Raw genomic sequence first — 23566 nt, 5'->3', positions numbered from 1 at the left:
GTTGCATGTCAGTCTGTAAACATAAAGGAAGGCACTTCCCAAGGATAATAGTATAATTAAACTGCCAAATTAGTCATTTGGACAAAATCAGTACAACTTCACAAAGCCAGTGTCCCTCTGAAGAGAGCTGTGCTGTATACACTCAGTTTGCACCAGGCTGTTCAAAGACGACAAGCTAATATTCAGCACAGCATAGCCAGAGCACCATCTTAACAGTCTGGGGCACAGCTGACAGGTATACAACTACTACCTTTTTTTTAAAGTGCTAGCATTTAGCGACTTTTTTTATGTTCAGCCATAGCTAAATACAGGGTTTACTGGGTAGCACTGGAGTGAGTGCAATTTTAAAAACATGGTAGCTATTCTGTATGTTAATGTCTTCTTAATGATTTAAGCTGTTGATAATAGCAAGTGTAATCTTGCCTTATTCCCTGGCTGTTGGCAGGATTTTAGGCCTGACATGCTAATACAGAGAAAGAAAAAGTTGTCTTTTGTAAGTAGGTGAGAACTTGGTCTTTTGATCCAAATTTCCAGCCATCTCAAAAAATTGAGACTTTCAGAGGTCTAGTCCCAAGTCTGATTTAGCATGCCTTGTCCTTACAGTGGCATATATACAAAGTTCATAAATATGGAAATAGTCAAATATTAGCAAATCATTTCTAGCTTTCAGTAGTGCATGCTAGTCCTATTTGTAATGGAGGTAGTTGGTGATCACATCAGTGGGCTTCTGCTAAACTCATGGTGACCATATAGATAATGGTGGCTTCGTCTGGAAATGAAATATCCACCTAAGTCTGCACTGGCAGACAGGCCTCATTTCTAAGTGTCTTTTCCTCAATATTGACTAGAATTTTCATTTTTTGTTTCCGTTAGTCTACATTTGTGGTGCTTATTTTCTTTTTATTTCTTACTAGATGTGGGCAGAAGAAAAAGCTAGTGATTAACAACGGCAAAGGGGCAGTAGAAGACAGGAAGACAGGTGGATTAAATGGAGAAGCCAGCAAATCGCAAGAAATGGTGCACTTGGTTCATAAAGAACAGTCAAATGACCGAACAGGAGCATGTGACGAATTCCTGACCCTTGATGAAACGCAAAATCATCAGGAGCTTGACATGAAGAGTGGAGTATAATGGCACTAAGTCGCCAAGGAGATCAGAGCTGGGGAAATCAAAATCGCAAGGAACTTGGACAGGAGTTCACAGATGCACTGTGCTACTGATGTCTTTTGAACATAATTAAACATAAGTTTTCTTCATTTTTTAATTACTTTAAAATCATGTCCAAGTTGCAAAAATGACATTTACTTTCTGAAATAAGCCCCCAAGAGTTGCATAAATTTCTCTTTCCCCAGTTCCTACATGGAGGACACTTATTGTGTCTTTGGTGTTAGGAGGGATACAAGTTTATGTCATTGTTCCCCAGATGCAGTATCTTCGCTGTGCGGAGCTACAGGAGTCACTCCACTTTACAGGCACTTAAGGTACTAGACTTGCCATGGTGCAAGAATAAGTGAGGAACAAATGTCAAGAGTGAAAATGAAGCTAGAACCATAAAGGTCTCCTATGTAATGTCTAAAACTTCAGAATCCTTCAGAAATGCCTTCCAGCCAGGAAGAGTGGTAGATGCTTTCAAAATAGGCAAAAAGTGACATTTTATAACGATTTACAACTTGATCTGTAATGAGAGAAACCTAGAAGGACAAAGTTTATTTATCACTATTTTTAAGTGTCTGTTGGCATACCGTAAGCCTTCTCGCAAGGGGGAATAAAGACATGAAAACATGAGCTGATACATAATAAACTTCTATACTTTATTATCTCAATCTGTACAGTTATCCTTGAGTTTCTGAGGTGTTCATTGCTGTTCCCCCTCCCTTATTCACTGGTCACGATTTGTGTATGTTTTTAATAAGCCCATTAGTAAGGCTTATGAGTAAAATAGAATGACCCCAGCTTAATCACACCTGTATAAATCAAGCAATTGGAAATCATCAGATGTATTCTATTTTCTGAAGAACAGGGTTCCAGCTTCCCCTGCTCCCAGGCTTCCTTATGTTGAGCCTAGCGAGGCTTCTGTTATCCAGGTCTGTTCATTTTTTAAAACTTACGTTTATATGGTCTTGTTCACTTTCTATGAATTCTATTTCACCCACTTTTTTTCCCCCTCTGCTTTATAAAAATATCAGAAGAAATACAGCTTTCTTACTGGTACTAGAAGTTGAAATTCTACCAAAAAAAAAAATCGAAGAAAATTAAAGGAAACTCTCCCAGCAATGTAATATAGTAAAATAGCTGCAGCTGCTTTGTCATATGCTTTTATTGTGTGTTTATATGTCTGTTATGAAAAGTATTTGTATTAAGCTATGATGCTGTGCATTATATTAATAGGAATTGCCAGAAAGGAAATTATTTGCTGCCGGTAGTCTGTGCCACTTTTAAGAAAGCATATTGGAATGGAGGGAAAATGACAACTTCTAATTGGGCTGCCTCAAAAAAAAAGTCTTAAAGAATTTAAGGTAATTGCAAACAGTGAGATCTCTATTAGTTGTAGGATGGAGACTATTACCCGGATTGTAACTGGGTTATTGAGATATTCCTGTTCACTGCTGAAAGCACTTTGATTTAAAATTGTTCTGCTAAAGCATGCTATTTTATGTTCTCCATTTAAGCTAATTGGAAGATGAGTACTCAGCTGGCAAAATACTAACATTAGCCAGAACTGATCCTTTTTGGACCGTAAAGCACAAGATTGTTGTGATTATATTTCTCAGTTACAGCCCTTCAGCAGTTTTCCATGTGTTTATGAGTTGCCCTGCTACCTGCAGGCAGATTTCCCTGGAGGAAATTTATGCCTGGGCAATAGGACCGAAGACAAGCTGTGATGTTAAGGGAAACCTAGGACACTTCCTAATTTGCTGTATGCCAGTACGTTTCATCTATGAACAGCTACATAGCTCACGGTCTGTAGATGTTCAAACAAGGTGAAGGCAGTGGGGGTAGCTGGCAGTACGTGTGTTCCACTGCCAAATTTAGCCCCATCATGAGCACAAATATTAATGCTGAACCATGCTGAGGGAAGTCTGTTGACTTTGTGCATTGATTTCTTATTTCATTCTTGTAATTTTTTTAAACAAGTTTTTCTATTTGTCACTATAAATCGAAACAAACTGTTGAAGGCTGTGTTAAAACTGGTATTATATACTTATTCTGCTAAGTGTAGAGATCCAGAATAAGGATTATGCCTCTCTTTAAATACTAATTTAACTCTATCAAAAGAAGTTAACTCAGTGTCTTGAGGCTAAATCTTTCTGAAAGAAGACTGCAGCATGTTATTCCTCTCTGTATTCAAATGTTTAATGGAGAAAATTACTTTCCTAATTTATCTTACATGCAGCATCTATACAAACATGGATGATATTGTTGGGCTTCTTTTTATATTTTTAAATAGGGAGATGCTCAATTTCTCTTTACAGAGGCAGCACTCATATATGCTCATTCCTTTTAGATTATGTCATGTGATTCATCTGTAATCAAGTTTCATTACAGTTTCAAAACTACATGGCCATTTCATACATGTAATATAGAAGGTATTTGTATTAAGTTCAGTTTTATTGTTTGAGGGGTTGTTCATTATGTGTGTTTTTTTTTTATAGAGAGCACTTGATATATTTGCATATTTATTTAACAAATTAATCAGAATGAAAGAAAATATCTCTAAATTGTAACTAGAAATAGTATTGCTAAAAAAGATTGAATTGTAAAATGAGCTTCCAAAAATAAACTTGATTCCACGTTGAGGATACAAAACAAGGCTGGCATTGCTAGGGGGAGAGCGGGCTGCTCAGGAGGATGGTCCTTTCTCGTGCTGGTGAGCCAGAGCTCAGGTTTGCTGCTTGTGAGCTCCACGCCCAGACGTAGACGTGGACGCGTGCGGCCTCGTACGCCGCGCCAGCCGCCCTAGCAGGCAGCAGCCGGCTCGGCTCTTCCTCGGGGAGCCCGTAGCCTGCTCCGAGCTAAGCTCAGCCGAGGAAGACGGTGCCTTCTCCAGCACTGGCGAGCGCCCAGCGGCCCCAGATGGCGTGCCGCCCGGGCGCTGCCTCGGAGGGGAGGGACCAGCTGGGTTTGGGCCACCCTGGTGTGGACCTGGGGAGAGTGGGGAGACTGAGGAGACCAGGCTGGACCTGAGCAGCCCTTGCGATCAGCCCCTGGTGGTCCTTCGTCCTGAGCAGTTGTAGACCGTCTCTGGCATGGAAACCCTCCCTACAGGGGTGTGTGTTTGAGAGAGAGGTGGTTCCTTTTGTGGGAATGGAGTATTTTCATCAGGCAACCGGCAGCAATCGTTTCCCCTGTGTTTTCCTGAAAGTAGAGCATGGGCGTGCAGTTTTCACGTCCCCGTGAGCGGATGCTCTAAGCCCTTTGCGCGGCGGCGGCTCTTTCTGCCCGGCGCGGTGCCCGCCGCGGGGGTGTCTTCCGCGTGGCGTTTCTGGTTTCCACGCTAAGCGGGGCCGCAGCACCTGGGCTGGGCACCAGCGCCTGCAGGAGGTCGCTGCCCTGCGTCCTTGCAGCGCACAGCAGCGGTGCTGGGCAGAGACGGGGTTAATACGCGATCCTGCTTCGCGCTGGGCTTTATTACTCCTGCAGACGAAGGAAAGAAATTACATCCTCTGAGAACCGTGTTTTGCCTCAGCATACGCAGAAGCCAGGGTGCTTAGAAAGCCAGCAATTACTGGGGTTATTTTTTGGTATATTTGGCCCTTAGGACGAAATATTCAATATTGCAGCCACCAGTCTTTTCTCAGCCTTATCAAACATTTCAAGGCTCTGACTGCTCTAACGAACTGAGAGGTTTGGTTGGTTAAAGAGCACAGACCCTGGGGACAGCGTTTCCTCTGGGGAGAGGAAGAAGGTGCGAATGTGGAAGGAGAAGCGCTGTTCCTGGGGGTGCCGGTCCAGCTCCGCGGACGCGGGGGAGCAAGCGCATTTCTTTACGTGGGGCAGGAATTACAGAAGGGCGTTTTGAAGGTGGGAACCCCATGGGATTCAGGGAGGAGGGAGGATGCTGCTGCCGGGAGAGGGAAGCGAAGGGAGTGTGAATTTTCTGTGCTGCTTGGTGGAAAGTCCCATCAGCTTCCCCAGGACATTGGCACTTGCATGCTTCACAACTCTAAGAAAGAAAGAAAAAAAATGGCCTTTCCCTGTGAACCCCCCACCTCCAGTCCCTCTCCACATATACCACCCCATTTGCAAACTAATTTTGATGAATTTCCCCCCAGCAGCCGCCTTCTCACTATTACTCTGCCGCGTGGTCACCAGCCCAACGCGGAGAGCAGCTGGCTGGGACTATGAGAAACGAGCGGCAAAGTGCAAATTTGGCACAGATGAGTAACAGTGTCTTCTATAGAGCACGCAGCCTGTACTTTCCGCTGGCCCGGCTTACACATTCGGCACCGGGTTGGCCAAATGCCTCGACTCTGATAAGGTTTCTAGAGCGTTCCTGTTCTTGCTCACCTTCCTGTTTTTGAAGTGCAAGACTCAGTGGATCTTCACCCAGGTCGACTGTGCTGCAGCACATCTCTTTTGAAAAAATTGAAATTAAAAAAACGAATTTATCCTCAGGGAAGATCTCCTGCCCTCAAGGGAGCTGGTTATTTTTAAAGTGTAAGTAAAGCAGAAACGGTAAAAACTGCGCATATGCTTTAAGCTCAGCCTTCCTTCCATTTTTTTCTGGGCAGTTCCAGCAAATATAGAGATTTTGCCTAACCTAAGTGGTCTCCAACTATTTATTAAAACTGCTTTCTCTACAGGCAAGGGCTTTTCAGCTGAATGAAGGGATGGATGAAACCAATTTTCGTAAGTTCTCTCCCACGGAAATCTGCATGTTGAACGCTGATGTGAATGTCATTGGGTTTGTGCTGTCTTTCAGGAAAAAGAAACACGTGAAAATGATGACTTGGATCAAAGCAAATGCTCAAGGACTGTAAAGTGAGAAGATGAGCAATTTTTGTTTCCAGAAAAAGGTGTAGTTTAAATTAGTTTTAATATCTCAGACAGGAGGTGTAATTGTGTAGAATTATCTTTTTTGGAAAATTCATCATGCCTAGCATAATATGGCTTTCTCTTCAGACAAAAATAAAATGCTTAGAAGTAACATATTACCCCTGGGAGAAAACTGTCCGTGTAAATTTACCGGAAGACAAGGTTGTCAATTCAGACAGGATGTGGCATAAAATCAAGTGTGCGTATCAGGCAACCCTGAAACACCTTTCACGATATTAAAAAGCTCTCCCGCTCGGGCGCCAGCCCGGCGGTGAGGCAGGAGGCTCTGCCGGGCCGGCGCCGAAGGCCGGAGCGCGGGGTGGCCGCGGGGAAGGGGCGGCGGGGCAGCGTGAATCGGGCCGGCTCCGGGTCCGCCGAGGCGCCGCTCAAACTCCCGGAGCAGCCCAGGGCAGAGGGGGAGCCAAGAAGGTGTTTTCCGCCTCTTCTCCGGGGCCTTCCCCTCCAGGCCACGGTGTTGGAGCGCGGTGGGAGCTCTGCTACCTGTACGTTAGTCTCGCGTTGCAGTACGTAGATGGTTTGGTTACGGCAGTGTTTTAGCCTCAGAGCTAAATTTACTTGCAGTCGTTGGGGTACTTCTAGCTTCTGGCACCGCTATTTCTTTTTCCTGGCTTAATTTTTTAAAAAAGCTTAGATTACGTTCAGTGACCACGTTTTCCTTGCATGAACGAAGCCACCACAATTTCCTTTTACCCAGAACACACAGTAATAAACCAAATAACTACATTTTCCCTCGTGATCAGCTGTGTTCAGGGTTGCCGCTGCTTTTTCACCGGGGCCCTTGCTGAGCCCCGTCTGTGCAGTGGGAGGACTTCACGCCCGGCCTCCAGGCTGAGCTCTCCTCGTAAGCTGAAGCAGCTCAGGGCAGCGTCCCTGGAGGGGAGACAAGTCTCCAGCTATGCCGGGCCCAGTGTCCTGGGCTCTGCACGACTCCTCAGCTCGGGGGAGAAACTGCTTTCTGCAAATGCTTTGGACAAAAAATCCTAAATGGTAGAAGCCTCACAGAAAATCTCTTGATCTCTAGATATGTTCAGTTAATCTTACTTTTCAGACCTCAAAACAATTTTGGTTTCATTCATGCAGTGGCAACCTATATCTAAATGCCGCCTGATCATACGTATCGCAGTGTGGAAGTACCCTGGGTTTGTTTTGTTTGTAAAACTATTGTACAATCAGCAATGACAATTGTATTCTTTTATAACATACCTAGAATGGCTTTATTTTGTAGCAGTGGGTCATCAGATCTACAAGTAGGAACAAATTACATTTGTAGTTATCAGGACTTTCTTGCAGTTATTCTTTTGTGGTTCATTTTCAAGTTAATGTTTTTTCTTGCCACCAAAGAAAGTTTGAAATGGCCTCCAGGTAAGAATGTTTGTTAAGTTAATGATTAAAAAACAAAAAACAAAAAACAAATTATCCTTTGTTCAAAAAAGGTGAAGTTTGCCCCTGTGCGGGGCGGGGGAGGGGGAGGCAGTAACAAGCCTGCAGGTTAGTTAAAGTCTATATCTGCGCAGGTAAAATAGCATTCAGACAGCATTCAGAGGGGCAGCTTTGTGCTCATTTTCTGCAGAAGTGTGGATCTTGGTGAGTCTTCTTCAGAGCAGTGTTTGTTCACATGGTGCCTGCAAAATCAGGGGTAAAGAAGTAAGCTAACAAAGTTTATTTAATCCTGGCAGTTTAGGTAATCCAGGTAATTTTGATAAAATAGTGGAATGAATTTCTAGGTGAATTTCCTAGATTTGTCTCTCTTCTTTTTTCCCTTCAAAGAGTTCAGGAGTCACTGCTCTTTGCTTTCTCAGAGGTCTCCAGGGGTGTCCAAGGACCATGAGAAAATGATCCATGAAGTACCTCCCGGCACACAAGTAAGGAAACAACCAAGCGAAGGTAGCTCAATTTTACAAGTGAGTATGGGAAAGCACAGCCATCCTTTTGGTTCAGCACTAAGTGAAAATGATCAGAGTTAGTGCGCTGTGAAAGACGGGCCTTTGATTTCCTTCGTCCTACGCTGGAGAGGTGCCGCGAGCGGTGCCAGCAGAGCTCTGTCTTTATCTGCTTGTGCGCACGCGTCCAGCTTATCGCTGCAGCGCTGCCTGCCTCGGGAGCAGCGCCGCAACCGCAAGACCTAATCTCTCATGAGATCTAGTTTCCGTCCGGCTGCATCTGCAGCACAAGTTGTTGCTGGGCATCCTGCACAGGAGGCTGCTGGCTCTGCGGCACCCCAGCTCTCGCTGGCCCCAGCGCGCTCCCCAGGCCTCCCGCAATCTTGGTGTCGGCTCTGCGGAGCATCTCTCGTGCAGGGGAGCTCAAGCCCATTGGGATATTTGCACATCCTGGGAGTACAAATGCTCGCGACGAACAATTTCGGCTACCCTGACATTTTTAGTGTTTTTTTTTTTTCTTTCTTCCTGGAGACTGTATGTCTGGGCCACCTGCTTCTTTCATAATCTTCTGTTTACATGTATAGTCTAATACAAAGGAGAAGATTGTCTCTAAGGCTTCTTGACTCTGAAATGTTGTCTCTGTTTTTCTTTCATGCCGAAAGGAGGAGGGGACATCATATAGAAATACCTCTTAATACGGATCAGTGATTCATGACTTACTGTCTTCTGTATCACTGTGTTTCTCAGAGCGACGGACACTTTCTAGCCATAAAGACAGTCCAGAAATAATTCTTTTTGTAACACTGAGAATTAGAAGAAAGGCAGGCGAGGGGCTTACAAGGGCTTACCGAAGGGTATTTTTAAAAGGGACAATTTATAATTGTCGAAGCAGCTCCTCCATGGCTTTTTTTAGCTCATTCTCACATAAATAGGTTGAAAAAGTAGTCAACATAGGTGATAGCATTGTGCTTTTAGTTTCATATGTTTTGGCATGATGTGTAAGAAAATGGATGACCTTCTTTTATGGAAGTAGTCTGAAGTGCACCAGATACAGAATGTATGAATGATGAGGATCCCGAAGGCAGCAGACTTCAGGAGGGCTTAAAGTCAGCAGCAGGCATTTATTATCACTGCCTGCTGATGAGGCCAGGATGTTTTAATGTCCTGCCTCCGGCAAGAAGTGTTGACATGGGATAGTAATGGCAGCAAATAACCCGAGCCTCAGGTTTATCTCTTGCCCAAATATCTTCCTAACCTGTGTTAGGACTTTGGTTCGTTAGTGACTCAGAGGGAGGGATGCCAGCTGAAGAACTGCCAAAGCCACTTCCTGCCATGCCCGGCTTTTCTTTGGAAACTTCTCAAGCGAAGGCTGACCTCGGTTAGATTAGTAAGAAACAAGCCCAGGGTGTTGCAGGCTGTGAAACTTGGCAGACTGGGTTTAAATAGAGGATATTTCTCCAAAGTGGCCAGAGGTTCAGCTAAAGACTCCTTTTTTTTTTTTTTTTTTTTTAGGGCTAAGAGGAAAAGATTTATTTTTTTAGCAGACAAGGGAGTGAAGTGAGGTTTCTAAAGCCATGGCAGCTATTCTATTTTATCCTCCTTCTCTTCTAACACTTCTTCCCACTACCCTAGTATTATTATTTCAGCCTACATATAAAAGAGAGCATCGTGCATCGCCCTAGACCTCACTGCCAAGAACTGTGGTTTTTGCAACCTGGACTTTTGACAAACGAACACAGGTGCAGTCAGCACCCTGCAATATTCTTAGTGTTTAGAGTACACCAGTGAGGGGTGACATTTCTAGCACTTAGCAAATTCAGAACGATCTTCTATGGTTCTTGCAGTTTTTCAGGGCAGGGAGCCTCTCAGGTCATTCTGTTTTATCTCAATTCGTAACCGAAACATTTCAGTATTAAGCCCAGCCTTGCAGTAATACTCACACATACAATCCATGAAAATTATGAACCAACATTTATTGATGATATGTACATAAGAGGTACAATATTTAGTGAAATATTGTATTCATGATTATTTCCAGTATAGAAAGAATGTCCAGTTTGTTTTATACATGAAAGTTACAGAAATCAGTTTACACCATAAGAAAGCATTAGAAGGGAATGGCTAGAGAAAGCTGTAAAAGAAAGGGTCTGAACTACAAAAACAGGCTTAGTCTACACGGCTTTCCAACTAGGGTACACCGGAGCAGAGCCCAGAGGGGGGGAGAAATGTTACCGTCAGCATTCGTTAGTTTTTAAACAAACTGTGCTATAGATACTGTACACTATGTCATTTCAAAATCTGGGGCCCTTTTCGAATGTAAGGGAGAGAGAAACCTGATCCCTCTTGTTTTTGATTCTTTCTACGTGAAATAGCTTAGAAGATTCCAGCTCAGGACTGGTCACGCTTGGGAGGTGCCATGGGACGCCGGTGGGAAGGACCGGGTAGTGCAGGGCACTGTGGTGTGCCGTGCAAACCGAAACACTGACCTCGGTCTCACCGTGCTTCCACGTCCCACGCTTTGGGGCCAGGTTTTGCTCTCTTTCCGCTTACAGGGAAATGTTTGAGTTGGGAGGAGAACCAGGCCCCGGGGATCTAGGAATGACTCAGCTCCTGCTGTTCATCTCGCCCAAAGTTTCCCAAAACCTTTCAGTATCAGTGATGCTTTGTAACACCTCCAACTTTCACTCCAGAAGCTGCCTGTTTTCTCACAGCTCAGATTTATAGTCGAGTTTTCACCAGAACTTTGATACTGAGTAGAGCGCTCGTATGTGCGTGTTATGAACAGACACTCTTTTGGTAAATAGCAGACGTCATGGATATCAGCCATTGCAGCTTGAGAGGCGTTTAGCTTTGTATTTAACTTCCGATAACGACTGATATCCTTATTTTAACCATGCGAGTAGCAGGGGAAATTTGCCTGTGAGTCTATTATCAATGTTTCTCCAAGACCTCACTGGGAAGGCTGGGGCGAGGTGCCCTGGCAGCCGCCCTGGGCTCGGGGCCGGGCTCGGGTGCTGCTGCGTGACGCCACGCGCCTCCAAGGAGCCTGGAGTAGTCAGCGAGGACCTGGAAGGGATGCCCTGCAGGGGCATCCTAGAAGGCGGCTATGGACTGACTGACCATTGCACAGTGCACACGGAGTCCAAAGGAAATAGGGTGTCCAAAGGGAGAAATGCAGTTAAGGTGGATTTTCCCGCGTTTATTGTGCTAATTTAAACTTAATAAACTTACGGTGATAGTGTTCCAACATGTCAAGCAAACAAGAAGAAAACGAATCATAAACTACTTATTCTTGGTGTCCATTAATTCTTAATGTAGTAACTAGCGCATTCGCAAGGCAGCAAATCTACACTGGGATCACTCACTGCCAGGGAATCACACACATGCAGGTACTAGCACGCACCATGCTGGTTAGAGAGCTGTAAACTAAAAATAACATATTTACAATAAGTTGACTGCATATATGATTCTGAATGTTATCAGAACAAGATACTCCATAACTGACAGATAAAGCAGTTATTAAGCTATGGAGCTTATTCAGTTAAATTGCCATAAGGAAAATATAAACTCAAATAAAAACAAAAATCCAAACAGTAGAACAAAATCTTAAAAGACAATCTGATTTTCTATTATAGCTCAGTGCAGAGCAATCAATTAAATTAAATTAAAGCACCTCTATCCATACTGTATACACCATTTCACTGAAATTACACATTGATAGCTACGTTATCTACACTAAGTGCAGAGAGGCATTGGACATCATGCTTCAACAAAATGTCAAAACTGGTATCAGGAAGGATCTACTGCTATTAGTAACTCACGTGGCACTATTCTACCCGCAGATCCAATTAAGATAATACCTGCTACATCTCATTTAAAATACAAGAAAGATTAAAATACAAGGGTACATCAACACATTTCCTATATGTATAGCTACAGACATTTACTCTCCAAAACCTCAAATATAACGACCCTGTAGATTTCTGAATAGGTGAAGAGATACCCAGTGTCAGTCACACAGGGACAGCAGTATTTGCCATCCAATCTTTTCTTTGTTTTGAATCATGCTCATGGAGCTACTTGGCTATAAAAGGAATTTTCCGATATAACTGTTTGTTATTAATATTTTTATTCCTTTAAAAACAGTTCCTTTTTAATTAAATATAATTTATTACAGCCATGGCCTTAATGCCAAGAGGTATTTGCCTAATGGTAACAGACGACCATAAAAGAGAAGCAATGCTCACTTGTCTTGGTCAAAAATATAGTGTTTGTGTTCTTTAAAATACATAAGAAAGAAGGAGGTATTTGTACAGATGCTACCCGGTTTAACTGGTCCCATGGTTGTTCTATTGGTCCCTTTTCAAGGAGGCAAAAGTGTGGCCAAGCCATAAAGTCTTTCTGCAGCCTGAACTCATGCACATTTTATCCTAGCAAGACTGACGAGATACCTGCTACTCAAATCTCCAATTATCTTTAGCATTCTGAGTCAGTCAATCATACATGATCAGAAGAAAGAGCTGCAGGAGCACTCAGAGTTGCCAAAGCACAGGCAACACCAGGAAAAATGACAAGAATGAGGGACATCTGCCCAAGATGGTCAATCTAGAAGATTGTTCAGGTTATAACAACATTGTTCCATAATGAACTGCAGCATTTAAGGACATCTTGAAATTCCTATTTGCTTCCTGCATTTTGTGCTTTGTTTATAATTCATCCCTAAATGTATGTTCTTAGTTCATTAAACATAACACAGAAACATTTAATTGATTCTAAATATTATAAGAAAACTGCTTGTGGCTAAGGTATAGATCATCTGTAAAGGATTATTTCCCTATCTTGTACGGTCATATAGAAAATACTATAAGAAAATATTTGTGTGTCTGTAAATTACAGATACTAGGTAATTTAGTGCAGTCTACACTGTAGTTTCCAGAGAATAAGTAAAAACCCATAAAACCTGTATTAATAACTAAACTGGTATTGAGTATATCATATTTAACAATATAAATGCATATGCAACTTTTTCTCATGCATTCTATAAACTATAGTTCACACGAGATCATGAGAAATGGGATCTATTTAGAAAAGGAGCAGGATATGTTGGATGGAAGTGTGTGCAATCATCTTTAAGAATGCAGGACAACCTGTACTACACCAGAACTCACAAGCATGTACAAAATAGCAAAACAGAAATGCTACAATCTACAATTTTGACTGCAAAATCAATTTGTAAACACAGTTTGCATACAGTCTTTGAAAAACTGTAGAAAAAAATAGAAAAGAATGATACAAAAATCCCTGCAAACTATTCTATTTATGTACAAAGCAATATACAGACACCAGACAAACCAGGTTGTGTGATGCTGCCTACGACAGTCTCCCTTTAAGCCATGGCCCTTGCCACAGAGCATCATCAAAAAAGACTTGCAAAATTCTTGAATTTTGGGACTCAGACAAGAAGGACTGGCTATTCCAGCATCGATCAGCAATAGGTCTGCAGCAGAATGTAGGTAGAAATGAAAGGGGAAGTATATCAAAAAGCTGGGTGATGTGAGGAATTTCACAAGTCTTCCTGCCTCCCCAAGTCATTCCTTAGCTTGTGGGTTAGTTCTTGCTCAGACTATAAACACCTACTCGGTGGCTCATTAAAATGCTCTATGCTTTATAATGTTCGGAGCCTGGGTTTTCCATAAAGCTCAGAGATTCAAATGCGCAACCACCATATCTCCTCAGATTTGTAAGACTTGGTAGCAGGAAGTCATCAGGTTTCCACTGAGGGGGAAAGTGTCTCCAGGACAGTGGGAAAACCTGAGGGATGGGTCTCCAGCACCTTTTGCCAGTGAACCCATTCGAACAAGAAGTAAAGGAATTCACAGCATCTGGCCTTTAGCAGCAATTTGGCTCATTCATAGCAGCAGATTTGAATTTAATATCCAACACGATCAGGAAGAAAAAATGAGGGAGGGATCATTGCACAGTCCTACCCAGGCACACTTGTTAGGGACGTTCGTGAAGTCCTGCCTTAGGTGGGCAGAACCACAGCATCTCCTTGTGCTTTGAGGATTATGGGTAGACACAGACTAGTGTCTGCAGGGAAAGATCCATGAATTTGGAAGGAATATGTATTTAATACATTGTTTCAGGTAAATTGTGAGCAAGGACATACAATGCTTCAAAGATAACATAGCATAGGTGAACAATTTGTTTACAGCTATATTGTCTTCTCTGACACTTCAGTATTGTAATTGAGCCTTTTTTCCTCCCAATATTTAATATTACTTAGTTATTCAGACAATAGAAATTGGTAAATATTTTTCCCTTGAAGTCATCAATGTGATTGGAGAAAAGAAAATCACTCTTCTTCCAGAGGGTGCTTTCTGCTAGGAACAGCAGTTTCCACACAACCTCATGTGTTGCAGCAAACAGAGTTTTACCAGAGGCAAATGGCCCCTGGGACTACACGCCTATTATAATAGCTAAGAAGAAAGATATCCTAATCATGGCCTTAGAAGTCACAGTAATAAAATCAAGGATAATCTTCTGGCTCATAACAGAATAAAATTACAGTACATTTTATAAAGTGCCCTTATTTGCTCTTCTGTAATTTCATTCAAATGTGGTAATCAAAATAGGAAAGTGGAACTTAATGATATGAGAAACAGTAACACCTTTAAGTGTCTGCTGAAGGGTTTTCTGAGCCTGGTACTAAAGCTCAGAGCCTTTCTAAAGGCATTTACAGAAGTGAAGGTCAGAGGTGAGGTTTAATACTGGTTATGTTATCAGGGAATTATGTGATTGCTGCTGTGTTGCTACAACAAGACCACAACAACAGAAGTGAAGTGGAGAGAGTAAAGAAAATCCAGGCAGTTGCCAGAACAAATTTGTTCAAATCCTGTTGCAGCAGCTTCTTAGATGAACAGTCTGCTCTTCTGAACATCTACTACCAGAAAAGTAATGACCCTGAGAGTGATGGAAAACAAATCCAAAATCTGTATTACTCATGCGCTTTAAAGTGACATAAAGCTCTGAATTCCCTGTGCTTTGAGAAAGAAATGGAGATTAGCTGGATCTCAGGGAAGAAACAGTTCAAAACTGTAATGACAGCGATCCTAATTTCTATGCAGACTTCTAAACTCCTTGCTGGACTTGTGGCATAGAAGTGATTCGCTTTTACAGCATCTTGGCAAAAACATTTTGAGTGTGAGAATCATTTTCATCTTAAATACTAGGCATTGCCTTTTCCCTAGGACTGGATTGTGAAACGTCTTCTTACTTAATGGAGACAGGAAGACACTCGGCCTTTCTGGGAAGCCCATGAGTCCTGAGGGTTTCAGTGGGACTTCAGGTGGTCAGAACATTGCAGGCACCATTTCTACTATAGCAAAAAGTAGTTTTTTGAAGAAGTAAAGAGTTTCTCACTGGTTCAAATGGAAGGAGCACCTACCATAAGACGATTCAAATGGCTTAGCCCCAGCTGTTTGAAGCATTTCCCTCTGCAAATTCCACGCTTGTCTCCTAGAGTACTGGTGCAGCCTTTGCTTTCTAAAGGAAGTAATGAAGAAAATTCAGTAGTAAAGCGCTCCTTCTCTTCTTTACTTTTAACATACAGTGCTCCTTAGTTTTAATTAATAGATAGTAAGAGAATGCTGATCCAGCTTCAGCAGTAAAAGCATAAAGTAAATGTGTAAATATGTACTTCATTAAGCATACTTAAATAAGCATTAGTTGAGTCTTTGCCTAGGTTAGACTTTTCCATGTGCCAGTGATGCAGCAATCCAAAGGGCATCACAATTGCAAAGACAACGGGAAGAACAGATAGAACAACAAACAAGATGAAAGTAGAAAGAAATATTAATTCCTTCCAGAACTACACAGAAAGCAAATCACTTTCTACTGTGCTTTAACTTTGCCATCCAAGTACTAGAAACAAATATAAAATCTTTGCCAGGAGCAAATTAATACATTAATTAACACTCCTGGTGAAACTAAAAAGAGAGTGCTCAGTAACCAGCATCATCTACTCAAATGTGAACTGTGCATTAGCTTGAGTGGCCAGCTCCTGGGTTATTGTGTGTTTATTTAGTTAAGTAGCAACCCAGTCTCATGTGGAATGAGCAAATCAAGAAATGCAAGCCAAGAATGAGTTATATTTTCCCAGAGAAACGGAAAGCTTTTTGATGGTTAAATACAGTGCTGTGTTGGAGTAACACTATATTAAGAATTCAGGCAGGGTAAAAGCAGAGTTTACCAAAAACATTTCTCCTTCACCCACATCCACATTTAAGTAGAGAAATACCATCATAATTATCTTTTGAAACTTCCCTGAGTTACTGTATCTACAGAATTGCTATTTTAAATCACAGTCTGCTATTCTCATCCTATCGAAAGACCCAAATTTATTCTCTCTCACGTGGGTGGAGTTTCTGTAGCATCTCATTCCTTCCTCCACTAGTGTCAAGACTCACTCTTAGAAGGACAGTATGTCCCAAGTGGATAAGTGTAAGCATATTCCGAGCGTTTCTCAATATGTAATTTTGTGGCTGCCTAGTCGCGTGTTGCTGGCCGTCCTATTTGCTTCCAGCTACAAAACAGCTTCAAAAGGCTGCTAGGCTTATACGGACCAGTTTTCTAAAGCTAGTTTCAAGACAAGGAATTGATGCAGCTGCTCCTAAGAAAGTGCTAGGACGAACAGGCTAGACGGTCATGTATTAATTGACAGGCTGTGCTACAACGTGGTTTGAGAAGCCAGGCTCTACGCTGCAGTAAACTCTGCGTGTTGCTCCTGGGTACAGCTGCTACCCAAGTGGCAGTAAAGTTCACCTGCTGTGAGCCAGCATCCTCAGAAGAGAGAATGTTGTGGAGTACCCATGCGCCCTCACAGGCACATTGCTGGCACACAACCCAAAAGAAAGAAGTTCTTCAATGCAGACTAGGTCACCTATGCTTTCAATTCAATATCTGAAGTGCAAAAATCAGTGACATTTTGTTTCCTTTCTTTTCCTATCACAAATGTACTTTTGAAAGAAAATAGGTAGGTTTGTTCCCCTGTGTTTTGGGAGAAGAAGGCTGGAATAGGTTAATTCTGGATATTTTACTACCAATGATTGAAGAGAAGACCACCTCTCTCTCACTTCTCTGAATATCCTATAGTTCCAGCTTTCATAAAAAATTCTTTAAGGTGAGGCCTTCACCTTTGGAAAAGGTCCCCACCTCTAATGCATGTCAGAGACCTACAGAATTCACAGTCGTTCAATATTTATTAAATCATGTAGGCCATTTTGCTTAGGATGGTAGCAATGGCACGTGAAAAAAAAAAATACGAAGACAAGAAAAATATTCCATGCCAACAAATTCTTGAATGAGGAATACTCTGACAATGGACTCAATATTGCACATCATTAACTCGTGCAAGTAACCTTCACTAGCTCAAGTCTGTGTTCATTGCTGGAGATCTTTGTATGAATGCAGATGAGCAAGAGCAAGTTATATTTATATTTTACTAGCTTCTACAGAGCCAAATACCACCCTACAGTTAAACACATTATTCCTGTTTACACCCACGACAGCTCTGAGCACAGACACTGGCTAGCCTATATCCATAAATAACTCAACTCTGTTTTCTGCCCTTTTAAAGTTCATCATATGCTCCTATTCTAGTTCATTCCGGGAACCTCTGAAAGCTCCCCAAATGCTGTCCAGGCCTGATTCTCTGGGTAGAGCTGCCCAAGGCCACTCGGCTCAGCTTTGCTACAGAACATTGCTAATATAACACCGTTCACCAGTGTCTTGGAATTGCTGAGTTTTAACAAGCACCTTTAAATAAATTTAACAGGATGATTATTGTAACTCTAATCTCTTTTGACAGGATGAGTCAGCTATACCGGGCTGACAAAACACCAACTCGTTAACTCAGATGCCATGAGCTCTAGGAATCATTTCTCTGACATTAGAGATTTATATGAATTGTTATTTTGCAAGAGACAGAAAGAGAGATGTATATTCAATGTATTGGTCTAAATCCTGAAATTCTGTTTTATTCTTCATTCAGTCCTAATTCTGTCCCAATTCTATTAACTTCAGTGTGGAATTTAGCTTGGTAATGAGTTCAGGTTTTAGCTATTGTTTGAAATACAACACATACTTGAAAGAGGCTTTCACTTCAAATTAAATGTTACTAATGATTACATTCGGAAACTCTCAGTTATTTAGTGTAATGGGTTCAGGATTTGTTTACAAACAATTATCATGCACCCAGCCACAACATCCTTGCTCACGTCTAGGAGTACCTTACTTGCATAGTCCCTTCCACATGAGCAATCCCACTGAAATCAATGCAGCAGACTGACTAGTAAGGAGGTACCTACTTTGAGTAAGGATGGCATAGCTGAGGCCATGGTATCCTGTAGTTTCTAAATCAGGCATAGATTTAGTAAGGGAATTAGCAGCCCACCCCTGCATTAATACTGCCTAGTATTGTGCAGTGCATTTGTACAGTGCATCATGGTCACAGAGCAGCACGGCCCCGTAACAAGATGCATCTGCCCTGTGACAGCTGATACCCTCACATTAATCTCGCCCCTGGCTCTAAGTTCAGTTTGAAGTGCAACTAGGCACAACATTTCTGTGCTTCCTATGCCAAGTGCTTATTATTATTAAAACAAACAGAAATCTTTATAGGGATTTTCAAAAGATATCTCAGCCACCCAGTGCTAAGTAGATCAAATGTACACCATGGAAATGATTCACAGGTATGCCACAAGAGTCACCGAAACCCTTGAAGGCTGACAGGACGTTAGGTTTATCTGGCACTGTGCCTTTGTGACCCTGAGTCCCTGCAGAGAGCCATGCCGGCACTTGGATCTTTCCGTTTCGCAGCACCTACATTCGCTGTGTCTTGAAGGAGAGGGGAGGCGGGTGAGAGCACATCGCGGCGCGTGGAGGAGTCTCCAGCGGCATCCACTCAGGCAGCAACAGAAGGGAGCCAGATGGCGAGAGGGACCACGATTTGGCGAAGACACTACAATGACTTTACGAGCTCTTTGCTAAGTTTCAGTTCACAAATTAAGTAAGCACGTACTGTAGATGTTAAATAAAAAAAAAAGACAAATATTCTTTAATTGTGATAACTTTTACCAGAAGAGAGCTTCGGGGCTTATTAAAGATGGAGCTGGGAATCTCTTCCCTTAGTTCTCACGTTTCCAAGGCTCTTCTTCAACAACACTGAAGTCTGCGGATTTGCCATTGGTTGCCAGTGTAACCTGCAAGTAATTATTATCAACAACTGACTTAAAGGCCAAGGCACTTTGATAAGCAAAGTCATGAGTTTTATATGGAAGATCATGTCATTTACAGGAATTACATACACCATGTGTCAATATATACGTAAAAGGTATTTATTCAGAATTCACCTCACTCCCAAATAGTGAAATTCTGTTCGTTTTTAGTATTAACTAGAAAACATTAACAGTAGAAAAAAATCCATATTCATTTTATTAGCTTTTTCTGTAGTTTTGTTTTTAATAAGTATTTCAGAATTCTATTTCTGTCCTATCATCTGCTACAGATTTCTCTGGATTATTTCAAAACCATATATTTTTTTAAATATAGAAAATCATATTTTATCAGTAGAACTCCATGGCAAAGCAAGATAGCTGATGCCAGGACATGAAAAATGTACAAGGCCAGAATAAAATTATACATACATATATATATATACACACACATATATATATATATACACAAACACACACAAACTTACCTGCAATTACAACAGCTTTAAAGAAATGGAGGCAAAGATATGTTGGGAAAACACTCTTCATTGTATCACTAGTCCTTATCATGTAGTGAAAGATTTTGGCCCTTGTCAGGCCAAAATTCATAGTAATGCTCTGTTTGTCTCACAGAGGGTACAACAACAAAATGTCACTGTTCCACATACAAAATTGTGCTACAATTCTTAGTTTAGGAGTATGGTAGAAGACCTCTAGTGATCTACCAACCTATGGTAAATACTGGCCAGCATATTGCATCCAAAAAGTCAATATAAATAAAGCCACACTTCAAAGGAAATATTTCTAGTCAAATTAGTTAATTTTTTTTAAATATAAAATGTTGATTTACTTTTACAAAAATTATCTAGAATTTTATAATAACAAGGGCATCTTTCATTTAATTCTAAAAGAAGGGCTCACTCTTTCCTAACTTACCTTATAAGTTAACATCCTTAGCTTCAAATGAAAACTTAAAGACAGAGCTGAAATTCCCCATGCTGGATAAACTGGATGCATGGAAGCATTGGGACATGGAAACACGACAAAATGCACTGATTTTTGAAACAAAGTTAAGCTTTTTCTCGGAGAATTGAGATGGGAAAACATGCAATTACAGGAATGAATGGCTTATTTAGAAATGAAAATCACAGAGTCATGTGAAATTTGATAATAAAAAAATACAAAAATATCATGCAATAACAACCAATCTATCCCAATATAAATTGAGAGTATCTATTAAAAATATACATTGACCATGCAAAATTATAAACAACTAGCACTATACATGGAATATATTACACAACGTAATAGAAAGGACATGCTAGTAGATTAGCTTTTCAAAATTTGACGAGAGCTGCAGTGAGCTTTTCACCCCACCAGTGCACTCAACAGGATGAAGAGACATCCCTTCAGATTTAATATCTGGCTACCTTAAATGCCAAAATCCTACACTCTGTTGCTACTCTAACACTTAGGAGATGACAACCACTTTGACATGATCCAAGTGCTTTGCAAATATCACCATATACTCATGGCTTATAAGATAGATAATAATATTACATCCTTTTGGCAGCTTGCAGACAGACAAGTGACCTGCTCAAAATCAGGCTTGTATTCCATCCAAGTAAACCCTGGCTCCTTCTGTACTAAATGTACAAAGTGGGATCCAAAGCAGAGCAAACCTAAACCAATGAAAAAAGTCAAACACTGCTAGCTCATACATTTTTGGTCCTAAAATTTAACTAAAGAATGCGCTTACTCTGACACAGTACATCATTATTCCATGTTCCTGAGGTAAATTAATGACTTAGCTGATAGGAGTGACTTGAGAAGCTGAAGAAAAGAAAGTACAGTAAGTATAGTATCAAAGGGCTGCCTTCTAGGTTGGCTTGGCTCCCCGGGCAAATCTGAGAGCCTGGAAAGAGGGAAAATTTTGAGCATCATTTCCCTGAACCTGACTCGGTCTCATATGGAAATTCCATTTCAACAAAAAATAGGTATCCAAAAGAAGTATAAAGTTAATCAAAAAGCAGATGGTGGGGGGGGCATAGCAGGCTCATTTTTAGTGAAAAAAAAAAATCTTCTATCAAATAAGATATCCTGAAAATAAATTTGCTGGAAATTTCTTTATTCCTTACGATTTCCATCTCTTCTATTTACTTTTCTTTCTTTTAAAGAACTATAAACAAATGGATTTAAAAAAAATGTGTAAAAATTATTTTTTTCAATTTCCAAATGTTTGTTTCTTTCATTTTTATCATTGAAAAAGAGTGAGTCAGAAGGGGGGGGCATATCAGAACAAAATGCCCGTTTTTATTAAAAAAGAGAGTCATTTTATCAAAAACTTGAAAGAGTCAGTGAAAAATTAATAAGATGAAAGCTTTTCTTTCTCAAATTCAGCACTTTTTCCCCCCTGGAAAATTCAGGTCTGGCCTGACATTAGCTCGAACCAAGCATTAGAAAAAAAGATATTCTAAAGAACAGTTTCAGCCAGACTGGAATATGTGAATATGTGAAAGCAATAATATATAACCCATATTTCCAGTATATGTGTTGATTTGCTAATGGAAGGAAAGTAGGCATTCGGTCAGCTGCTACCTCAGATGCAGCAATTGAAAGGGGCAAGAGAAGCTACGCTCTGCTTGGATAAATGGCTCAGGTCGGCTCACTGGCAAATCCACTCTGTCAAAGGTAACGTGTACAGGAGCAGATCAGAGAATTATTTAAAAATACGACTCTGAAATGAAAATTTCCAGCTGGTTGTTTCAGTATCTCTCTCTCCTCCTTTTCAGTTAAAACTTCTCTCCTGATTTTAGACAGCCCTGTCCTAACTGTGGGTGCTTAGCAAACTTTTAACCACCAACCACCCCAACCGTTTTCTCATTCAGCTGGTGGGGTTTCACAAGCTCACTTTGCTCTAATAAAGACATTATTAATACTATTAATAACTCGTTAGTTACAGCAAAGATTAGAGAGAAAAGATGAAGTTTGTGTCTTAACGACGCAGGAGTGACGATGGAAGCAAAACAAAAGCATGCTGTGTGAGCGCAGGAGCTTTCAGATGGTAAAGTGCATTCAGCATGTGCATCTCTGAACAGCATATCATGGAAGGCAGTCAGCAAATGACAACACCAGTATGCAGTTTGCAGCTATCCTTCATCTGAGTTGGCAATTAAGTTCTCTGTTGCCAAAGAAAGTTAGGTAAATGTCCTTAGAAAGTGATGCCATACTCTCTGTGTCTTGGCATATTCCATAACACACTGCATCTTGCCTTTTGATATGTAAACAATGTACATGATTTTTCATGTCAAATGACAACTTTTAAGAAGAGTGCAAAGAAATATCTTTTGAACTGCTCAAACTCATTCCAAATGTCTGCGGTTCATGGAGCTTGTTCTCACATTGCTATTTGTGGAACAATTTGAAAAACACACACGCGTTAAAAAACAGAAAATAAAACAAAACATACAGTGCTATATACATGTCTCAATATCCATAAATGTGAAAGGTACCTTGCACTCATCTACCATGACTGAATTGTGAGCTGCATAAACGCACTGGTTTGAGTTGTTTTCCCTATGATTTTTCATGTCATCATAGATTGACTGAGTCTTGGTCATTTCAATGTCTTCGTGCCCTTTATGATAAGAGTCGATGCTGTCAAGTTCGGCCTTGGAAAGGTGGTAGACAATACCAGCACCAAAAGAATCTCCCACTACATTGACTGAAGTTCTCATCCGGTCCCTGCAAAAGAAGTAAAAGGCAGAGGTTGAATGCCGTGAGAGGAAGAAAAAGTAGCGCCTGAAAGGATGATTTAGTTTTACAGCTACTGCATTTATTTCAGAAAGGTTAAGGCATCTTTATAATAGAAAAGATCATAGCTTTCAAGTGAAGTTGAAACAGCTTGGTCTCCCAGGGGATTTGCCCAGACAGAACGGATGTGCAAACTCGCATGTCACAGCTGCCCATACTCATTGGTCTTGCAAAGAATTTGCCCTAGAAACGGCCAAACTGCAGAGCTGTGCTTCTCCAAGACCTCCCTGGTGCGTGCTGCTAGAGCTGGAGGTTTCATCCCAAGGTACCTGCCCCCCCCCTCATCTCTCTCGGGTTAATTTGAGTACATGGAGGCACTGAACTTACTTAATGCAGCCAGCAAAAATGGTTTTGGATCTGTTGAGGTCTCATTCCTGGGATGGACTAGCGAAGGGCCTCCCCCATTAGTCTAAGTGAGAAAACTACGAGAAAAAATGTGACAGTGACTTTTTTATTTTTTTAAAAAATAAAGTGACTCCATAAGGCTCAGGTCTTCAAGGTTCCTACTAGATTCCCCTCTGTTGGCACTATCTTTACAGATGG

The 23566-nt window shown here is 41.3% G+C and overlaps 2 protein-coding genes across 2 annotated transcripts in view; one reads left to right on the top strand and one right to left on the bottom strand.

Moving 5' to 3' along the window:
- CD44 (CD44 molecule (IN blood group)) overlaps positions 1-3792 on the top strand; it is a 59375-nt gene extending 55583 nt beyond the window's left edge. The window contains exon 21 of the mRNA XM_062576281.1: positions 915-3792. Coding sequence (XP_062432265.1) covers positions 915-1131 — 217 coding nt within the window. The 3' untranslated portion in view covers positions 1132-3792. The remainder of the gene's footprint in view (positions 1-914) is intronic.
- Positions 3793-19104: 15312 nt separating this feature from the next.
- The window catches only part of SLC1A2 (solute carrier family 1 member 2), a 29502-nt gene continuing 25040 nt past the window's right edge, over positions 19105-23566 (bottom strand). Inside the window, exons 9-10 of the mRNA XM_062576269.1 lie at positions 22723-22954; positions 19105-19198 (exon numbers count right to left, since the gene is read on the bottom strand). Of these exons, the coding sequence (XP_062432253.1) occupies positions 19124-19198; positions 22723-22954 (307 nt within the window). The 3' untranslated portion in view covers positions 19105-19123. The remainder of the gene's footprint in view (positions 19199-22722; positions 22955-23566) is intronic.

This window comes from Rhea pennata, chromosome 5, assembly GCF_028389875.1.
Source record: "Rhea pennata isolate bPtePen1 chromosome 5, bPtePen1.pri, whole genome shotgun sequence".
Lineage (NCBI taxonomy): Eukaryota > Metazoa > Chordata > Aves > Rheiformes > Rheidae > Rhea > Rhea pennata.
The sequence above is the reverse complement of the archived record's forward strand: the minus strand, read 5'-3'. Positions and strand labels throughout refer to the sequence as shown.